The sequence below is a fragment of the Cardiocondyla obscurior genome, linkage group LG19 (assembly GCF_019399895.1).
Source record: "Cardiocondyla obscurior isolate alpha-2009 linkage group LG19, Cobs3.1, whole genome shotgun sequence".
NCBI lineage: Eukaryota > Metazoa > Arthropoda > Insecta > Hymenoptera > Formicidae > Cardiocondyla > Cardiocondyla obscurior.
In genome coordinates this window covers 485,261-504,250 of record NC_091882.1, presented here as the reverse complement: position 1 = coordinate 504,250, position 18,990 = coordinate 485,261, and the positions used below count along the sequence as shown (strand labels likewise).

General features: G+C 36.8%; 3 protein-coding genes and 1 long non-coding RNA gene across 6 annotated transcripts; 2 read left to right on the top strand and 2 right to left on the bottom strand.

Annotated features, from left to right (window-relative positions):
• Positions 1-117: 117 nt before the first annotated feature.
• Positions 118-4,236, top strand: Dna2 (DNA replication helicase/nuclease 2). 3 transcript variants are annotated; one of them, XM_070669796.1, is made up of 3 exons: positions 118-352; positions 471-2,421; positions 3,034-4,236. In XM_070669796.1, the coding sequence occupies exons 1-3, from the start codon at positions 323-325 to the stop codon at positions 4,104-4,106; spliced, it is 3,054 nt and encodes a 1,017-aa protein (XP_070525897.1). In that variant the 5' UTR covers positions 118-322; the 3' UTR covers positions 4,107-4,236. The 3 variants fall into 3 exon arrangements, with proteins under 3 accessions (XP_070525897.1, XP_070525895.1, XP_070525896.1); XM_070669794.1 differs by having other exon boundaries at positions 471-4,236; XM_070669795.1 differs by lacking the exon at positions 118-352 and having other exon boundaries at positions 567-701; positions 905-4,236.
• Positions 4,221-6,769, bottom strand: LOC139110190 (uncharacterized). The gene is made up of 5 exons (XM_070669816.1): positions 6,398-6,769; positions 5,698-6,078; positions 5,261-5,539; positions 4,627-5,120; positions 4,221-4,550 (listed from the first exon to the last, which is right to left on the bottom strand). Exons 1-5 carry the CDS (start codon positions 6,566-6,568, stop codon positions 4,400-4,402), a joined length of 1,476 nt encoding a protein of 491 aa, XP_070525917.1. The 5' UTR covers positions 6,569-6,769; the 3' UTR covers positions 4,221-4,399.
• A 171-nt stretch (positions 6,770-6,940) lies between these two features.
• On the top strand, positions 6,941-14,272 carry Naus (cortactin binding protein N-terminal like nausicaa). The gene is made up of 7 exons (XM_070669848.1): positions 6,941-7,717; positions 7,859-7,960; positions 8,147-8,371; positions 8,502-9,123; positions 9,287-9,382; positions 9,621-9,730; positions 12,060-14,272. Exons 1-7 carry the CDS (start codon positions 7,460-7,462, stop codon positions 12,540-12,542), a joined length of 1,896 nt encoding a protein of 631 aa, XP_070525949.1. The 5' UTR covers positions 6,941-7,459; the 3' UTR covers positions 12,543-14,272.
• On the bottom strand, positions 10,670-12,228 carry LOC139110216 (uncharacterized). Its single transcript, XR_011546959.1, has 2 exons — positions 12,088-12,228; positions 10,670-12,024 (listed from the first exon to the last, which is right to left on the bottom strand). It is a non-coding gene; the product is annotated as an uncharacterized lncRNA (long non-coding RNA).
• Positions 14,273-18,990: the final 4,718 nt, after the last annotated feature.

Genomic DNA, 18,990 nt, shown 5'->3' with positions numbered 1-18,990 from the left:
ACGAAATGCATAAGCTGCATAACATACGCATAAGAAAGCCGATTGGTGTATTGGCGAATACATAAGAAAATGGACCAATCAGCTCTTTTGTACATATACTCGTGCATTTCGTGTGTGATAGTCGACGAGAACAAAACACGCTTTAAAATGGCGATCTCCGTGCTAAACGTTTGCGCGGGAACAATAATCACATGTCACGAATTTTTGTGGGATTTAATACTGATCATATATGACACAAGCACTACTCCGAGCTGCCAGCATTGTAAATAAATGATATATAAGGCATTTATGTGAAGTTATTTCGAGTACACTGTACGAAAACATGAAGAAACATCAGTTATCACAGAGGAAGGTAAAAAATCCATAATTATGATAAAAATTAATACTTAAGAATTTATAAGTGTAAAACGAAAAATATGTGTAAAACGTTATTTTATAATATTTAATAAATTGTGTTTGTCTATTTCCAGATTTCTGTAGCTAATAATCTTGGCAAATCTCAAACAAAAATATCGTCATTCTTTACAAAAATTCCAAAAGGTGCAGTAGATAATGATAAGATATCGAATATAAACTCTTCAGTTTTGATTGAAAGAAAAAGAAAGGAAAGAGATAACGAGTTCGACAAAGAATCCGAAGTTAACGTTAAGAGGAAATGTAATGTGACCAAAGAGCTGTTAAAAGAACATTTAATTGTAACGGTAAAAAATATCAATTCACATGAGAGTTCAGTATTAAAAGATTTAAAGGATTCATATTATAATTCCAAAGAGAACAAAAATAACATTGTACTTCAGAAGTTTAATAACAGTGAAAATAATTTAATAAAAAATGAACAGAGTGTAAATGTTTGCCAAAAATCTGCCAGTATTAAAAATATAAATAATTCAGATGTTATTTGCAGTGACAGTCATGTTCTTAAAAAAACACAAGAGTTGAATTCTGTTACCTTGGAATTGTCTCCGTCTGCTGTAGAAACAACCATGTCTGAAAAAATTGAATTATGTGATTTAAAGGAAATAGAATCTTTCGAAAATTTTTCTTCAATGATGAATGGAGATGAGCTTGATAATTTTGTTGATCAAGAGTGGCACCCGGAAATTGATTTTACCACTTTACAAAGATGCAAAATAAGCGATGTTAAACGAGAATCAACAATCACTATTTTAACAGTGCAGCACTTGGCATCTGAAGGTATTGACACTGTTGCATGTTCAGGATTTTGGAAAGATATACAAATTCAGATTAGTGATATTGTCACGATACAAGCAAGGAAAGATCTGCAGTATTGGATTGTGGATAATAATAATGGTTTAATTGTAACTCAGCCCGATTTGCTGATATCAGGCACGACAATAACGAGCGGTTTATTTTGTAACAGGCGAGCGGTGCTGGCTGAGAAATTTAAGAAGATCGAATCACTACCAAATTTGTCTGGTGATTATTCTGTGATGACTGTGGGATCGTTAGTTCATGAATGGTTGCAAAAAGCACTGCAAGAAAATATTTTTGCACTATCTGATGTGATAAAACTGCTGGATAATATTTTACAATCGAAAGACACCATAAGTTATCTTTACGCATCGGATTTATCGCTAGTAGATTGCCGAAAACGTATGATGGAGTATGCTCCTAGAATTTTCGAATTTATTCAACATTATATTAAGGGTAATAAGCAGCAGCACATAAGCAATTTAAAAAATAATTTTCAAGGAAGTATTAATAGTATACAAGACATCGAGGAAAACGTTTACATACCGAAGTTGGGTATAAAAGGAAGAGTAGATGTAACAGCAGAGGTAAATATAAATTCGAAAAAAAGAATCATGCCTCTAGAGGTGAAAACTGGACGAGTTTCTCACTCCTTCGAGCATAAAGGCCAAGTTATTCTTTATCTCATGATGATGAGCTTTTGGGATCAAGATATCGATACCGGATTATTATTATATCTAAAGGAAAATGTAATGCAGGAAATTAAAAGCAAACATCACGAAAAAAGAGACCTGATATTGCTACGCAATACTTTAGCATATTATTTTACCAAAAAACCTGCAGATCAGCAGAACATAAATTTAGAATCAGATTTGAAGACAATGGAATTACCTGAGCCGATAAATCATCACAGTGCGTGCAGTAGATGTCCTTATCAGACTTTATGCTGTGCGTATTTAATGAAAGACGAGAATACAAATTTGTCATTATCGCATCCATTATCCGCATTTATTGAAGAATTGCGAAGTGACTTTAATATTAGTCATTTGAATTACATTATGAAGTGGATTGCATTGTTGCAGCTGGAAGAAAGTTATGTAAGCAGTAATAGCAGTTTGAGCAGCTTATGGACGACAAGTCCCGAAAAGAGGGAGGCAAAGGGGACGTGCATATGTAATTTGAAAGTTATCGGAAAACCGAAAAAGAAAGGTGAAAGATACCAACATAAATTTGCACGCGTTAACATTGAAGAAGAGACTAACACGCATGGTATATTTGCCGAGAATGATTATATTGCTGTTAGCACGGATGCACGAATTAATATAGCTGCAGGATATATAACGCATGTTTCGCACGACATTATTACAGTTCTATTGGACAAAGATATTATGCGATTGCATGCACATTCTACGTTCCACATTGATAAGTATTCTTCCTCGGATTTATCTACGTTTAATTATGCAAATGTGGCTGGTCTGTTGAGTAACGACGAAACGAGCGTTAAGCTTCGACGCATAATTATCGATAAAAAACCGGCTACGTTTGTAGAAAATTTATCACGTTCAATAGTGTCAACCAGCACTAAGATTATAAGCGATTTAAACAAGATTCAGCAGAGAGCGGTACTGAAAGCAGTAGCTGCCCACGATTACATTCTAATAAAAGGCATGCCGGGCACAGGAAAAACGCAAACGTTAGTAGCTCTAATAGAACTGTTGCACGAGTTGGGTTCCAGTGTGCTGATAACTGCACATACTCACAGCGCGATAGACAATATTCTTCTCAAGCTGCTTGAACGGAACATCGACTTTTTACGTTTAGGTTCGACAAGGCAGATCCATCCCTTGTTAACATGCAAGAGCGAAGAATACGCGGTTGCAAGCTGCGATTCGCCGGAGGATTTGGAGGTCTTCTATAACAGCAAGCGAATCGTTGGCGTCACTTGCTACGGTGCGTACCATGCACTCATCAGGAAACGGAACTTCGACGTGTGCGTGGTTGATGAAAGTGCGCAAATTATGCAACCCACAATACTGCGACCTTTATATAGCGCACGCAAGTTCGTCCTCGTCGGAGATCCAGATCAGTTGCCGCCGATTATTAAAAATAAAACCGCTCTGAAACTCGGTGCAGATGAGTCTCTGTTCGTCAGGCTGGATAACGACGATAACACCATTAATTTATCGAAACAATACAGAATGAACAGAAGAATCATGAAGCTGGCCAATGATTTAACGTACCGCGATAAATTGACGTCGGGCAGCAAGCAGGTGGAGAACGCGACATTGACCGGCTCGAAAATGGAACAGGTCTTTTTGTCTTGCGAACGGTGGGTAAGAAGTACGCTCTCTAGAAGTTTGGAGGACTCGGTCGTTGTACTTAATACCGATAGCACTTATAATTTAAGCACAGAATTTGAAAATAGAGATGTTATATCAGATCAAGCGTATTCTAACATTTGGGAAGTTGCTGTTATTTTGCGTCTCACTCAGGTACTTATTGAAGGGGGTGTATGCGCTAGAAATATAGGAATTATCGCACCTTACAATGCTCAAATTAATTTATTAAGAAAGATTATAGGTAAAGAAATTGAAGTGAATACCGTAGATCAGTATCAGGGACGTGACAAAGATGTTATATTATACTCTTGTACAAAAAGTATCGCGTGCAACATAAAAAAAGAATTCGAGATACTGGACGATCAACGGCGGTTAACGGTGGCTATCACTCGCGCACGGCACAAGTTGATTATCATCGCTGATAAAGTTACATTACTAAGATATTTGCCATTTAAAAATTTGTTTGATGTCATTGATGAAAAAAATGTGATAAATCTGCACGACGGCGAGGAAGATTTTAATTGGAAGAGCCTGATTAATGGTATTGACAATTAAAAATAAGTTTGCATAGATTTATTAAATAAAAATGATACTTGTAAAAGATAATATCATTTTCATTCACAAAAATAATATCATTTTATGAGGAAGTATTGAAAAAAGAAAAATAAATAAACTATTACAAACAGTCCCTGTATTTCACGTAAGTCACGATCACATTTTATGCGCACGTTCTTCGTACACCATATAAGTACAGAAATTTTGGTGATAACTTTGATGTTATATACATATATACAAAATAAAATAGTAATGAGCAGTTGTTTAAGCACGCTCGGTAATCTTTCCCAACTCTAGCTGTTAGATTCATTATAAGATGCTCTACCAGCCAGTTCCAATAAGTAACGGTCGGGATGATCCAACCAATCGCTCGAGCTCAACTTGACGACTCTTTGCTTTTCTGCTTCTTTCACTTGCCACTTCTTGATCTCTAATTGTTTTTCTCTGCAAATGTAATATTATCTCGCTATCACATTTCGTTAGCAAGCAGTTTTACGTCACAGTTTTTAAAATACATTACCTCAGCTTCGTATCGCCACAGCCCCAAACTTCTAGGCTGGCAATGCGATAAGGCGCGCCGGCGATAGATACGGAATGGAATGATTCGTCGATACTGATAAGCGGCGAGCGTGGATCGCTACCAAGCCGCAGGCCGTGCGGATAGCCCCTGATATTCGTATTCAGATACAGTATTTTCGGACCTTTTTCCATGATTTTGTAGGACGGAATCAGTTGAACACCCATCGAGTCTTCGTCGCCCCAATAGAGATGACTTTCTCGCCACTCGATGGCCGAACATACGCAATACGTTGGACATTCCTCGTCCCTCTCTGCGCTAGCAGCTCTTATAATAAGCAGAGTGGGACCTCTGTAACCTAATACATGGTGAAGGAAGCGATTAGCCCCGGTCCCGTGCTCTCCGCTATTGTACAGTAACGTCCAATGCCTTGGACAAATACTCCCTGTTCTTCTGGCTATCAAAGCGTGCGTTATGTCCTTCGGTGAATCGTTGGTCTACACATATACACCACGCACATAGATACGTAGATCTAGTTATATATACAATACTAAGCTTATCGGAGCATAGTTTATACAGAATGCTTTTCAAGCAGAACACATTAGTATAGTTATATTATTTACTTTATGACACATACCTGAAGATAACACTGCGGTAGGGTGCACGACAATAGCCAGACGTAGCTTATTGGCAATAAGTCTGCTTGAGGGAATTCTTGATCGGACTTTTCTAGCACGGGAGTAAGTACATCTATAGGAAGTTGCGGTTGTTCCTTTGACAAAAGTGCTTTACCGTTGCGATAAGCAGTTGTTAATACGTGCACCACATATCGCTGTAGGCCATGCACCAAACGCGGGCAATGCTGCCCAATCCAATTGCTCACGTAACTCGTAGACAAGCTAGCCTTGCCGTGAAACTGTAAAATATTACAAAATTTAAAATATTGATATTATTTAATTATACATAAATTATTAAAATTATTTATTCAAAGAGTAATCACAAAGTGGTTTTTTTTTTTTTTTTTTTTTTACGATAGAACACTCTGTATTACATTACATGAACAATTTTACTAACACATGAAACAACAACTGCATTTATTATCTGTTGTGAATGAAGGCACAAATTGGTGCTATTGTTTTCCATTGCTAGTTGGTAGCAGCACATCAATAACTCTCGTAGCGTATCGGGAGTAACGTTGCCACCATTTTTTATATTAGAGTACATTTTTATATAATTCTCCAATATAGCCTGGTCGTTTAACACCGACAAAAACTTTTCAGCCTGCTGCTTAAACGCTGTGGTGCTTATGTATGCAGCCGTGGCTTCAGCATTATGATGTAAATAAGTAAAAAGTTTCTCGCTAAGTTCGGGATGAGTCGGGAATAAGTACTTCTTGAATACAGACTTAGTAATGCCATTAACGTGTTCCTCTTGGTACGCATGATGCGATAAGGTCTAAAAAAATGTACATAAGTGTATCAGTAAAGACGCCGTTAATTAAAAATTATTTCGAAGAAGCTAAATTATTACTATACATTTACGTGTACAAAAAAAAACCGTTAAATACATCGTACATACTTCGTTACTTCGTACAGAAAGGCCAAGAAGATTAGAATTTTACAAATTTATAATAATTATTTTCTGCTTTAATTATAAAGCAGAGAATTCTCGGTGCATCAAAAAAGGAGCACTCTGAACAATGGAATTTCTGCACTTTTCGTTGATAAAAAATTACGCGTGCATTTATTTTACAAGTGATATAAAAACAACGAACCTTGGCCAGGCTTTCGATCGGAAAGAACTGCGTGTGGGAGTTGTGGTCCGGCTCGTTCTTGGAGGCGATGGTGGCATTCGTGCCATGGTTCGCGTTACCGGCACCCGTCGCAACCGCGGACTCCACTTTCCTCTGCGACGCGTTCCCGACACGTGCCACCTGGTTGCCCATCTTGCACACCGCGAGGAGAGACGGGAAAAATGGTAGACTACGCCGAGGCCAGAAGCCACAGCAGTGTCCGCATAACACCCGCAATAACAAACACGCACGGCACCATATGCATGCGACGATTTAGACGATCCACCCTCACCTTTACCATCGACGTCACAAGAGCGAGATGAACAGCCGTTTTTCTGCCGCCTCGTGCCGGCGAAACCCGAGGCACCGCACTGCCAACCGTGCCAGCCAACGTATCTTTCGAACAGCTGATTGGCTATTGGCTAGAGAATTCGTTGAGATCGGGTGGAGGAGCTGAAGTCGATTGGATCGGAGGCTCCGATTCGGAGCACCTTTCACGAGAGTATTCGAGTTCTCGCTCGGTCGTGCAGTGGAACTGGCTTTGTGCGCTTGATTTGTCAAGGGAGACGAGCGTAGCGTAACGCAGGCTCGTCGTGCCGAATGCCGCCGCATTAATACGCTTTCGTCGGCGTGAAACGCTGACTGGACGACCCGGGTGCCGAGGAGAGGAACAACGAGGAGGGAAAAGGACGGGGAAGGCGAGGAGAACGACAACGACGACGACGACGGGAAAGAGAGGCACGCGCGGCCGTCAGTCCCGTTTCGGCGATGTGGCGAGCGTCCTGGACCGCTGGCTGTCCGCCGGGGGTGCTCGCGTGTTCCGTGACGGCTGTGGCGAATCTCCGGACCGAGGAGTGAGGAAGTCGACGTAGAGCAGCTTGGGGCGAAAGCTCGCGCGAGAACGAGCGAGCGAGTGAGTTTCGCGAGGTCCGCGCTCTACGAGCCGCGTCGGAGTCGGGAAAGACCGACGGTTACTGTCGCTCATCGTCGTCGTCGTCGATAGGTAAAATATTAGGTAACCGACGACATCTACGGTAGAGCGTAATGGCATCGCAGAATCAGGGCGCCGTGAACGTTACCTCGGCTACGCCGGGTATAATGACGACGACGACGACAACAACGACAGCGAATGGACCACCGTCGACGTCGGCGCCGTCGCCGGGCACCACCGTCCTGACCAGCCCGGCCACTATTTCGACCGCAAAAGCGCAGACCCTTACTCCTAGCATTCAGCAGTCACAGTCCCAGCAGCAGGCCAACAATATTGAACCACTGGACAAGAGCTCCTCCAATACCTTAAAGGTAGAGAGAGTCCTATGGTTTTTTTTTTTTTTTTTTTTTTTGGGCATTGGAGTTGAGCTGTGAAACTTTACAGTCTCTAATAAACTGCAATAATTATATTTAATCGATTTGAGAATGTTTAACATTTATACATATTTTCAGCGTAATCCAAAGATGGAGCTGAGCAAAACTGATTTGCTGAAATTATTGGGATATTTGGAAGGCGAGCTCCAAGCAAGAGACATAGTGATAGCAGCATTAAAAGTAATGAAACTGATATAATTATTAAAAGAATATTTTTTTAAATGCATTTTAATATTTTTTCGTAGAACTATAAGAAATTTTTTTTCAGCTTGGACAATAATATATGTATAAATCTTTTGTGTAATTGTAAAGAATATAATGTAAAAATTGTTTGGCTTGTATAATAATCATTGTTTTTCCTTTCAGTCAGAAAAAATGAAACACCTTCTGAGTTCCCGATACCTTAGTAGTACTGTGGATCCACACGCAGCATTAGCTCGTGATGTTGCGATAGTAGGTGGAGTAATCGGTGTTGAAGGAAATCAAATTGATCAACAAGTCGCTAGTTTAGAAGCACTAGTGACACAACAAAGAAAGGCGCAATGTAGGATGACTAAAGTTCTTAGAGATGCCGAAATTAGGCACAGAGCGGTATGATTTATTTTTATTATATTTATTATTACGTATTATCGTAATAATATAGCATAAATACGGGAACATTGTTTGAAGTAATATTAACTTATTTCATAATTATTTTTTTCTAATAAATAAATATTTTTAGGTAATTAAAGAATTGGAGGAAGAAAAACGAAAGCATGAACATGATACCGCTCAAGGTGACGATATTACTTACGGTCTCGAGAAAGAACGAACAAGATTAAAGAAAGAGTTAGAATTAGAGAAACAAGAGAAGAAAAGATTAGAGATGGAGTTGAAAAAGGTCACTGATCATCTCGAGGAAGAAAAAAATCGACAAAAGCAAATTGTATTGCTTCTCTTAGCAGAACGTAAAAAGATAATTATGAAATACATTGAAGAAAGAAAACGATCCGAGGATTTGGCTCAGATACTCAGCGAAGAAAAAGTAAGAATAGATTCAATGGCTGAAGGCCTTGAAGAAGAAAGTAAAAAGTCATTGCAAATGGAAGCGGAATTAGAGAAACAACTAGCGCAATTTGATATGGAAAGGCAGCAATATCGTCAGGCTCTCGTGAAAGAAGAAAAGAGAGCGAAGGATTTTGAAACGGAATTAGAAAAGTTACGAGTCGAAATGGATACATGGAAAGAGTCACAAGCTCGTGGTCCAGTTAGGGGAGTTGGTGTCACTCCACCACCGCCACCCGCAAAACCAGCGAACTTGGTCGCTATGCCGACACTCAGGCCGGCTAGTGCTCCACAAGCAAGTACGTTGTTGCAAAGTTATAAAAATAGAATATACGCGTGTGAAACACGATCTAGTTGAATGGTATGAATAATAAGGGGACTCGTTTACGAGACTTACAAGATCACCTTTGATATATCTTTAATATTACAAGAATCTCTTGTGATTTTATATGTTTTTTATAGTGAAAGGGGCAGTCTTGGGTACAGGGACACCTATGGTTAGCAGTAAAGTTGTTCAGCCTACTGCGACAGTATCCAGTGTTCCGGTCAGTGGGCCAAGTAAGATTTTTCAATTGTTAATTTTTTTATAAACATATTTATACACATCAAATTTAACAAATTATATTTTAAATAACAGTATGCATATATGTATGAAAATTAATATTGAATATTTATGTGTAAATAAGATTTTTAAAAAAATTAAATTACATATACAAAAAATTTAATTAGTTTTAAATTCAATAATTATTTTTAATGATATAGTTTATAATGATAAACGTAACTTTTTTTTTTTTAGCGACTGGGATCGCTAGGTCTGTAACACCTGGACAGGCACTTCGTGGAGCCGCATATACACCTAATTTAACATCTGTGGGTGGAGAATCAACAGCTTCTTCAGATACCCAGGTAACCTATCCACATTTCCCTACACACTCAACGTTAATCTAAAGATTATATAGAGCCTATTTATATACGATAGATATTTTTATATCTGACGTTAAGAAATACTTACACTTTGTTAGTATTTTCTTAACAGAGAAGACTAAAGAAAATCACAATTAATTAACGATTTATTAGTATAACGATAGGAGAATTTAATCGAAATTTAGTGAAAATAGAATCAGCTAATTTAATCAGTATTGTTTTGTGAAAGATAGAGATTAGATTCGATTATAATATTGATATATGTATAAATTTACGTGTCATAGAAAGATATTATTAAAAAAATAGGTTTAAAAAAAAAAATTTGAATTTATAGTTAGTTCTAATTAAATTATAAAGCTAATTAAAGTATTTCTGTTTTTTAAACCAATATAACATTTTAAAAGATTAAATAATTTTATATTAAGTAGGCTCTTTATAATTTAAAAGATATTATTATTTAATAAAATTTGAATATGAATATAAAATTTTATTTAAATAATGACTGAAGGAATTTTTGGAACAAATATAACTTAGAAATGTAAATAATTGAAATATTTATGTTGAATTATTATTTTTTTAAATTCAATATCTATCATAATTTTTAGCATTGCAATTAAAACGTAATAGAAACATGTATATAAAGAGTTATTTAGCGAATAATACAAACATATATTCTACATCACTTCATAGCTTTATTTTAGCAACAATAATGCATTTATTATTATTAATTTTACGTGAGCACTTTATAAGCTTTCTTTCTAGTCTTATATATCTTATTTCTATATTTCTAGATTATAAATGTCACATTTTGATCATATATTTATTGCACTTGTATAATTATTACAATCAACACGGATTCATCTTAAAAAAAGACAAAAAAAAAGTGTTATATGTATTAATTTATTTTTTTTTTTCCTGATAAAGATATATAAATTTTAGCAATTAATTTCTTATGTTCCTTTGTACAAACAGAAATTGGCTAAAAAGAAAACTCTAAATATTTCTGCATTGTTTAATTAAATAATAATGCAGAAGTAGTCATATAGTATACACTGAAATAGAATAAACTAGATTAAAAATGTGAGTTTTGCTCGTTTCAAATAACACTGTTTTTGGCTTCTACTTTAATTTCTCGTTTGATGCACAAGATTTCTGTTCCACTTATCAGAATACATTTCTCGCTACTTCTATCGCTCATACCGAACAGTGCACTAAAGTTTAAGAATTATTACCTCTGAAATTTCTACAAATAAGATACGCTATAAATATCCGCAAATTTATTTTGAGCAAGTTTATTTTATACCACACATGTATATAATTCTATATACACGCCCACGATTTATTTGAAAAATCAACTGTTGTTGTACACTCGCAATATTATACACATTTCCTGTATACCGACTTTATAAGTTAGCACACCATCGACATATTACCTAGAGCTATATTTTATTACGATACTTTTATTTTCTGTACATAAGATTATTATTATTAATATTATTATGATTATTATTATTATTATTATTTCACATGTGTACATCGACCGACTCCTACAATTAAAAAGAAAGATTGTATGCAACTCATTTCTGAGCTTTATTTACAAACTGCCCCAGCTTGACTTCCTAATTGCAATGGCGTAATTAGCTACTACTAAATTGTACAGTCTCACGGTTTTACGAACTTTGTAAATTTACTACTCAGTTTGATTTGCAGCACATCTTAACAAGTAGACGAGTATTTAGCTAAATTGAACTTGGTACTTACAGATTTCTGCGGATTGGCATATTTATTTCTTGAAATTCAGTTTATCCGTATATTGTGTAAATTTTTTTCTTCTTTTTTTTTTTTTTAATCTGTTGAGCGTATCAAATTTGACTAATAAATTTGATTGTGTAACTTCGAGCATTTGAAGTATCTTAATCTCTGACGGTTTGCGAGTATGTTAGAAAGGGTGTTGCCGCAATTATCTATTAACAGCACAACTTTATGACGTACGCAAAGTTTGATTTCAGCGTTCTCGAGATTCTCGGCCTGAGTTGCAATCGTTTGTCGCTTTAAGTAACGGTGTTTCTCCTCCTGTTCGGCCTTGATAATCTTTTGTAGCTACCGTTTCCTACACTCTCCACCGAATCTGTCTCTCTTTCTCTCTGCTTTGAATTAGTTCTTTGGTATGGTTCTTTTATCCGTCCCCTGCAGAGAACTTATTAACGGCGCGCCCGCTCCCGCCTGGCTGGCGGAGCGGGAGCGAAAAACGATGTATTGTCTCTCAGCTAGGCTCTCTGAAAACGGACATGGTTGTGTGTTAATTCCTTAGGGCGTAGAGAAGCGACAGCCGATCATACCTGCTCCGGTTAGTACCGCGGCCGCTGCCGCGGCAAAGCTTATCACGTCGTCGCAGGCCGCCGTCGCCGCTGCGGGGAAGCTCGGCTTTCACGTCGGCCAGTCCTCGAGTCCTGCCGCCAGCCCCGCTGCTCAAGCGTCCACCGCCATTCCCCCCGGCGGTGGTGGCGGCATCCTGCCGGCGAAAAAGCCGACGGTCCCGCGCGGCGTGCCGCCCCCGGTACCGCCGAACAAGCCAGTGGTACCGCCGAAAAAAGAAGCGGCCGCTTACCTCCGGAGACCGGAACTGCAGAATCCGACGCAGCAGGACGCCGGCAAGTACAGTAAACAGCCAGCCCCGCCTCACGGTGCTGCGGGCGGAAGCGCTCCCCCCGTGCAGCAGCAATCACTTCCGGCCGGCGCCGGGCAAGCCGCTGCCGACGAAGAGGTTAGTAATAAGTCGGCGGAGTCGAGGTAGATTCGTGCCATGGCATCTCAATCGTATCCTACAACGCGTTATTAGGGTAATTTAAACTGTACTCGCTAAAGATGCACCCTTTCAACAGATGCGTAATGAATAGATGTAAATATGTACACACGCATACATGTACACATACTTATATATTACGCAATATGCAATATGTGTTCAATATACAGAGTATTGTGTGAATGTGATTTCAGACAAAGCCACGTTGATTTAGCGCTGAAAGAGAGAGAGAGAAAAAGAGAGAGCGAGAGAGAGAGAGAGAGAGAGAGAGAGAGAGAAAGAGAGCGAGAGAGAGATAATAAAAACGTGCTTACACTGCAATACATAATAGGAAAGAAAGTCAGAGACGCTGGCGTTGTAAAACTGGGAGTCCACGCTGGATCTGCACGATACAAGGGGATTCCGTACTCGCAGAAGGCCTCATTTCCGAAATCGTCGGGGAAACGAAAAGAGACGTGCTTTGTATGTACATTCGACTCTCGGTAGTCTGTCCTCTAAGAGAAACGACGCGCGTTGCACATTGCAACTAAATCTAATCAGCGGTGAAAAGGTTCAGAATAACATTTGCAACGGAGTGGCGATTGCGGTTGTGACCGAAGCAGCTGTGGGAACTGAAAATATTTCTTAAATACGTAAGATAGCAGCCGTAGGTTTCTTAGCTTATTTAATACGGACATTGATCGACCATCCGCAGGTCGTTCTAGACAAGTACGAGGATTGTTGAACGTCTGCGATAACCTGAGTGCTGCGTAATATCAACTCTTAATTGAACTTTCGCTTTCCTACCTGAGAAATGATGACGCGAAGCGAGCTGAATCCACATCCCGCGAGTCTCATTGGCTTTGTGAAAACGTTCTTTTGGTACGCATATTTTTATATATTTATAAATTTATACTTGTACATATATATATACATTCCGTGATCTAGATATTTTTTTCTTCGCCCGTCGCCGTCATATGTGCCGGATGGCGCATAAGTAACGTCAGGAATATCTCTTTAAGCCAGACTTCGGTGTTTTGCAAGTTCACCACAAGTTTTTACCCGACTGGATTCAATTTGTTTCGCATGATTGTTTCTATATTTATACGTACATCACGAGTAGAATTGTCGAAAAAAGAAAAAAAAAAAAGAATTAGTATTAAATTATAAGAAATCGGTTGCTTTAACTTCCTGGTAAACTTGCTTGTTACCTGGATAGACAAATTTACCTGAAAGTTGGAACAATTGGCCCTAAAAGAATTCAATTGATTAAACAGATCGTCGGGTGCAACTTGGAATAGGAAACTAGAAACTCTATCACGTGCTATAATCACTGCCTTGTCTCACGTAATTGCATATACAAGCTGTAAGCTAGAGCTATCTGAGAGAACCTGTTCTGCATATTGCCCGAGAATAGGTATCACTGTTTTTTCACGGCACAATTGGTTTTGTCATCGAGACTTGAGAACACGTCTGAGAAAATGCAACTAGAAGAAAAAGAAAAAAAAAGGTCAGTGTTTTCTACTCAATCCTTTAAAACCTTTGATATAAAAAACAAAATGATGGTTATACATTTGTACATTTTAACGTCTTCTTTTTCATATGATCGATTTATTCGAATCTCAGGAAGAAACGCTGAGTTACGATAAAATGTACGACGAATAGGTGGGTTGTAGAGATATTGATGTTCTCTTCATAGTTTTCTACTGTTGTTAATTTAACACGATAACTGAGATCTATTCCTCAAATTGCGAACGGTGAAGTTTTGCATTTATTGAACGAGTTGAGCGGAGCAACAGTCACGATTTGATAAATCGCGCATTTTATTGCGTACCGTTGAACACACGTTGATCCCCGTAAAGTCTGAAACAATTTTTGTTCTTCGTATTACGTTGTCAGTCGTAACTGATGTAAAATCAATATCCACCTGCGAAGAACGTAGGAGAGTGTACATAGCTCTGTGGTTTTAGAGTCCTTAGGCAGCGTATCTTTATTTACGAGATACGAGACGTGATCTCTGTAATTGCGAAATAATACTCTCGGCATTGTAAAGTCTTCCAGTGTTTTACGTTACGTATGTTCGTAGAGCTTAAGTTCAGTCATGTCCGACGATGGTCCGATAGTAATACGTTTATTGATTGAATGTACCCTCGCTGTGTGTAAGAACTGAGTCATCCTTTCGATCGTCATTGCGAACACAAGCGGACAAAGTAGCAGGAACTGGGACCAGGACCAAGGGAATTACCATGTAGCTTGCAACGCACTGAGAGGAATACGCTCGCAATAATAGCAAGAATAAAAAAAAAAAGTAATCGCAACAATAAATAGCGAATTTGGAATAACGATAATAATAACGTTGACGATGTGTCGTTAATGATTACGTTGATAATTGACGATATTAGCGGTAATAACTGGTAACATGATATTAATAGAACGAGAAAGAGTAACGGGAGACGCTAACAAATCTGTAATTTTAGTAGCGTTTAGCAGCAGCAGTAACAATAGTGGTATATTAATTAGTAGTAGAGTAGCGTTAATGACTACGGTAATAATAATGGATGTGCTTCTCAAGTAAGAAAGAGAAATCATCAGAAAAAGATTAATATTAATGATAAAACGGCAGTGATCTCATCCTGCATTGTGCGTACACGCTATTTCTAAGTCAAAATAATCCAACAGAGAGATTCGCCCGAGCTCGATCGAATGTGCATTGAAGAGTTTTACTCACCGATAGTAACTCATGTTAACAAACATTATTCCGAGCTAGAATCGGGAGTGGCTTTTAATGACTAAAATCTACTCGAAACTATTATCCTCCGAGAGATCTTATATATCTGTATGCTATAGATATGCAAATTTATACACACATATATGTAAAGTGAAAAAGAAACGTTCAGTAAAACTCTTAATGAACATCTGCTTTCAAGCCGCTGTGTTCTTATGCATCATTCGTCGAGCAAAATTTTCATGTAACTATTGAAGCTTAATTAGCAATCAACATGAAAAGGGTCCGATCTATAATCTCGAGCGAATCATTGAAAATTATTTTACGTATATTATTTGGTGGTGTTTTACATTACTCTGTTTTGTGATCTTTAATGGCAACCGAAATGCCGTGTTTAACAAAAAGCAGATTCTTTTAATGTTAATTTCACGCGAACGCGTCTATGTACTCGTATAAATACACAAGCGTAGCTTCACGAAAAACGAATAATACTTTGTATACTTGATAGGTAATCAGTGTATAAAATTATCGACATGTAGTACGTTAGCCGTAAAAAAAAAAAAAAAATTCAGATGTTGATGGAAGACGATGAAGTCATACGAGATCATATTCATGTCTTGTTAACTTTATCAAATACATAATTTATATTGTATATACGTGTGTAAGACATAGTATACCAGTCACATATTAGGGACGAGTTAAAGTTTTAAGAAAGAGAGTCGTTTTGTTGATAGTGAAGAATGTGAAAGCGAGTATGGCTAGCATATTTCAATATACCGATATTTAAAACGAACATCGGACATTCTGCGTAGGAGTATCGTCATTAGACGACTGTTCTTGTACGTAGGGTAAACTTTACCACTTAAGTGATAACGAAATATTACTAGAGAGAGATAAACTTTTATACGTGCGAGAATTCTCGCAAGCGCCATTACATGCATATTACGTGTATATTCAATCAAAGCGACCCTGTCCTTTCGCATCCCACAGGGCTGCGTGCGTTTGTTAGTAGCAATTGTGCTAATAGAGTAATAAAGTAAAAGACATTGGCCGTAATCAGCGGCTTCGAGTAAAACGGAATGGAAAGTCGAAGTAAAATCGTGATAAACTGTCACGTAATCTAATAAATAATTAGGTCAATATATTCATTTTAATTTAAAAAAATTTAACGATAACGTTTTCTTTTAAAACATTGCTAAAAAAAATTTTTTTTTCTTACTTTATGCAACGATTAAAGAATTTAATTGCATAGTTACAGCGATGCTGTAACTATAAAGTAAAATAATAATAGAAATTAAAACGTCGTGCGAAAAATGGCAACCGATTTGTAATTAAATTACTATTGTTGCTGGTATGCAAGTGCTGCTGAAATCACGTTGAAGAATGTATTTTAAATACGCCTTATCGTTGCTTGTCTTTTACCTTAATACGACAAAGCGCGAGAAACCTCACCCATGTCAAAGTACCGGATCAAAATAATTATACTTAACGAGTGTGAGCACGAGCATTATTTTATAAATGTTATATTATTAACTATATTCTCTCTCTTTCTTTCACTTTCTCTTTCTTCAAATCTCTCTTGTAATAGGTGAATCGTCATTCTCGAACGGTGTTGACCGAGAGTATATATTATATTATTAATTGACTAATTATTAGAGCGTGTCTCGATAAATCGTGCCGAGATTTTTCTCGAGATTGTACATAACTATAATTATTTAATACCGCTTTTATATATACACACACACACAAACACACGAGTTTAGACTTAAATGAAACTGTGATTTTTTAAAAATGTTATTATATAGGCATATACTTGCCGATTTATTTACCGTTTTCTTTGAGTTTACTGAGCAGTCTATCGCCGATGTAATTAAGACTTTCGTAGGCTAATTTAATTTTTACCTGTGTTGTGTATACGCTGTCGGTCAATAGCTTGATAAACTAAAAATTAAATTAAAAATTATTGTGTTTAAATTATTGTAAGAACTCTCATTAATAATGTTATTAAAAACTTTTGACGCATAACTTAATATTGCATATAATTACTATGTAATTATTATAAATATAAGATTACGCCATTAAAATTTAAAATGATATTGTAATATAAGAGGGATTAATGAGAAAATATTGATCGAGTTATTGATTGATAGCGTACCTTTTCAACGTTCTTACTTTTTTACTTGTGCGCCAAGCAATTCTCAGCGCTAGCTTTAAATTTCATCACAATGTAAATACATATTAGATAACTCTCTCTTTTGCGCTTTTCTAAGAAAGAAAAAAAAATACTATAATAGTATCGAAGTTTGCGAGAGATCTTCCATTCTTCAACACTTGCAGGTGTCACGTGAAACTGCGACAAACCATGCAAAGATGAGAAATTTAGCAAATCGGACTCTCTTCGATAATTGTACTTATATACAATTCATGTACAATTTGTAAATTGTGTGTTCGTCGCGGAACATTACGCGCGAAAAGGAATACTTAAATAGATTTGCAAATAGTTTGCAAGAAATTTATCGTACTCTTAATTGATATACTCTGCTGCGATCAGAAAGCGTTTTAAAACTTAGACGAATCGTATTTATTTTAAGCTATTTCCTGTACACTGAGATATATCAGCATGGTACCTGTCGATATCGATTGCGTTTACATTGATGATAATGAGTAGCGGGCAATTTTATTCATTAATGTATAGAATTCTAGTGAGTTTCGCGAGTTTCGCAAGCGCGTTTGCCACGGATGAAGGAGCACTTCGGGCTGTAAAAGTAGCGTTTTACTAGTTTATATATAAAAATATATATATAAAAATAGAAAAAAATGCGCTATCGTTTTTTCTCAAGGGCGCAATCAAGGAATCACGTCATAATCGCTATTGCTGATCCGTTTCTGTTATAGATAACTCAAATGACGAATGTAATCTCATTCTGGACTCGTTCGAATCTGTTAAAAATTTATAATTACTCGTAAAATTGTAATATAAATTTACATTTGTATAAAGATATTTTCTTCACAAATTTAACTTTCAATTTGAACAACTCAGAATTAACACAAAAATTGAATACGTAACGCCAAATTTTTGTCAATGCAATTTAAACTTTAATACGAATGCTTTGAATGAGAACAGTATTCCATTTTTTTTAATGAATTAAAAATGTCACTATTGCGTGATTGCAATATTGAGATCTTTTTTTGCAAATTAAATTCCCAGGCAATTAAAATATGTCACGAACTGAACAGTTTAATGATAATGGATTTTTATATTATTTAATAGATTTTGATAATCTCGTTTATTCAAAAAGGAAGGCTGGATTCGAACAGTGCAACTAAACGTTTAAGAGACACATTTCTATTAAAATCTAAGTACTTTGTTTCTATCATAATTATTCGACATTATTATCATCATTACCTGTCTTTTATAGACGGTCATGATCATCGTCATTATCCTCTATGTCCAAAATGACAACAAATGTAATGTAATACAATAGTAATTGTTATCTTCTGTGCTATACAAAAGGAAAAATATACATTGACATATGATCGTAAATCCTTTCTTTATCCTGAAAACGTTTCTTTAAATGCTCATTAGTTTCATCGCTAAAGAAAATATAAAAAATGCTACAGAAATATAATTTATATAATAAATTAATGAATAAACAAATTAACCACATTAATTAATATTCTACGCTAAAAGAGAGAGAGAGAGAGAAAAATACCGAGGAATAAATAACAAGTTAA

Excerpts from the sequence above, each read along its gene's own strand:
- Dna2 (XM_070669794.1), top strand. The coding sequence starts at position 323 with ATGAAGAAACATCAGTTATCACAGAGGAAG. Across the intron at positions 353-470 it reads ATCAGTTATCACAGAGGAAG|ATTTCTGTAGCTAATAATCT; the intron begins GTAAAAAATCCA and ends GTCTATTTCCAG.
- LOC139110190 (XM_070669816.1), bottom strand. The coding sequence starts at position 6,568 with ATGGGCAACCAGGTGGCACGTGTCGGGAACGCGTCGCAGAGGAAAGTG. Across the intron at positions 5,121-5,260 it reads TACCGCAGTGTTATCTTCAG|ACCAACGATTCACCGAAGGA; the intron begins GTATGTGTCATA and ends GTATATGTGTAG. Across the intron at positions 4,551-4,626 it reads TGTGGCGATACGAAGCTGAG|AGAAAAACAATTAGAGATCA; the intron begins GTAATGTATTTT and ends TTACATTTGCAG.
- Naus (XM_070669848.1), top strand. The coding sequence starts at position 7,460 with ATGGCATCGCAGAATCAGGGCGCCGTGAACGTTACCTCGGCTACGCCG. Across the intron at positions 9,124-9,286 it reads GGCTAGTGCTCCACAAGCAA|TGAAAGGGGCAGTCTTGGGT; the intron begins GTACGTTGTTGC and ends TGTTTTTTATAG. Across the intron at positions 9,383-9,620 it reads TGTTCCGGTCAGTGGGCCAA|CGACTGGGATCGCTAGGTCT; the intron begins GTAAGATTTTTC and ends TTTTTTTTTTAG.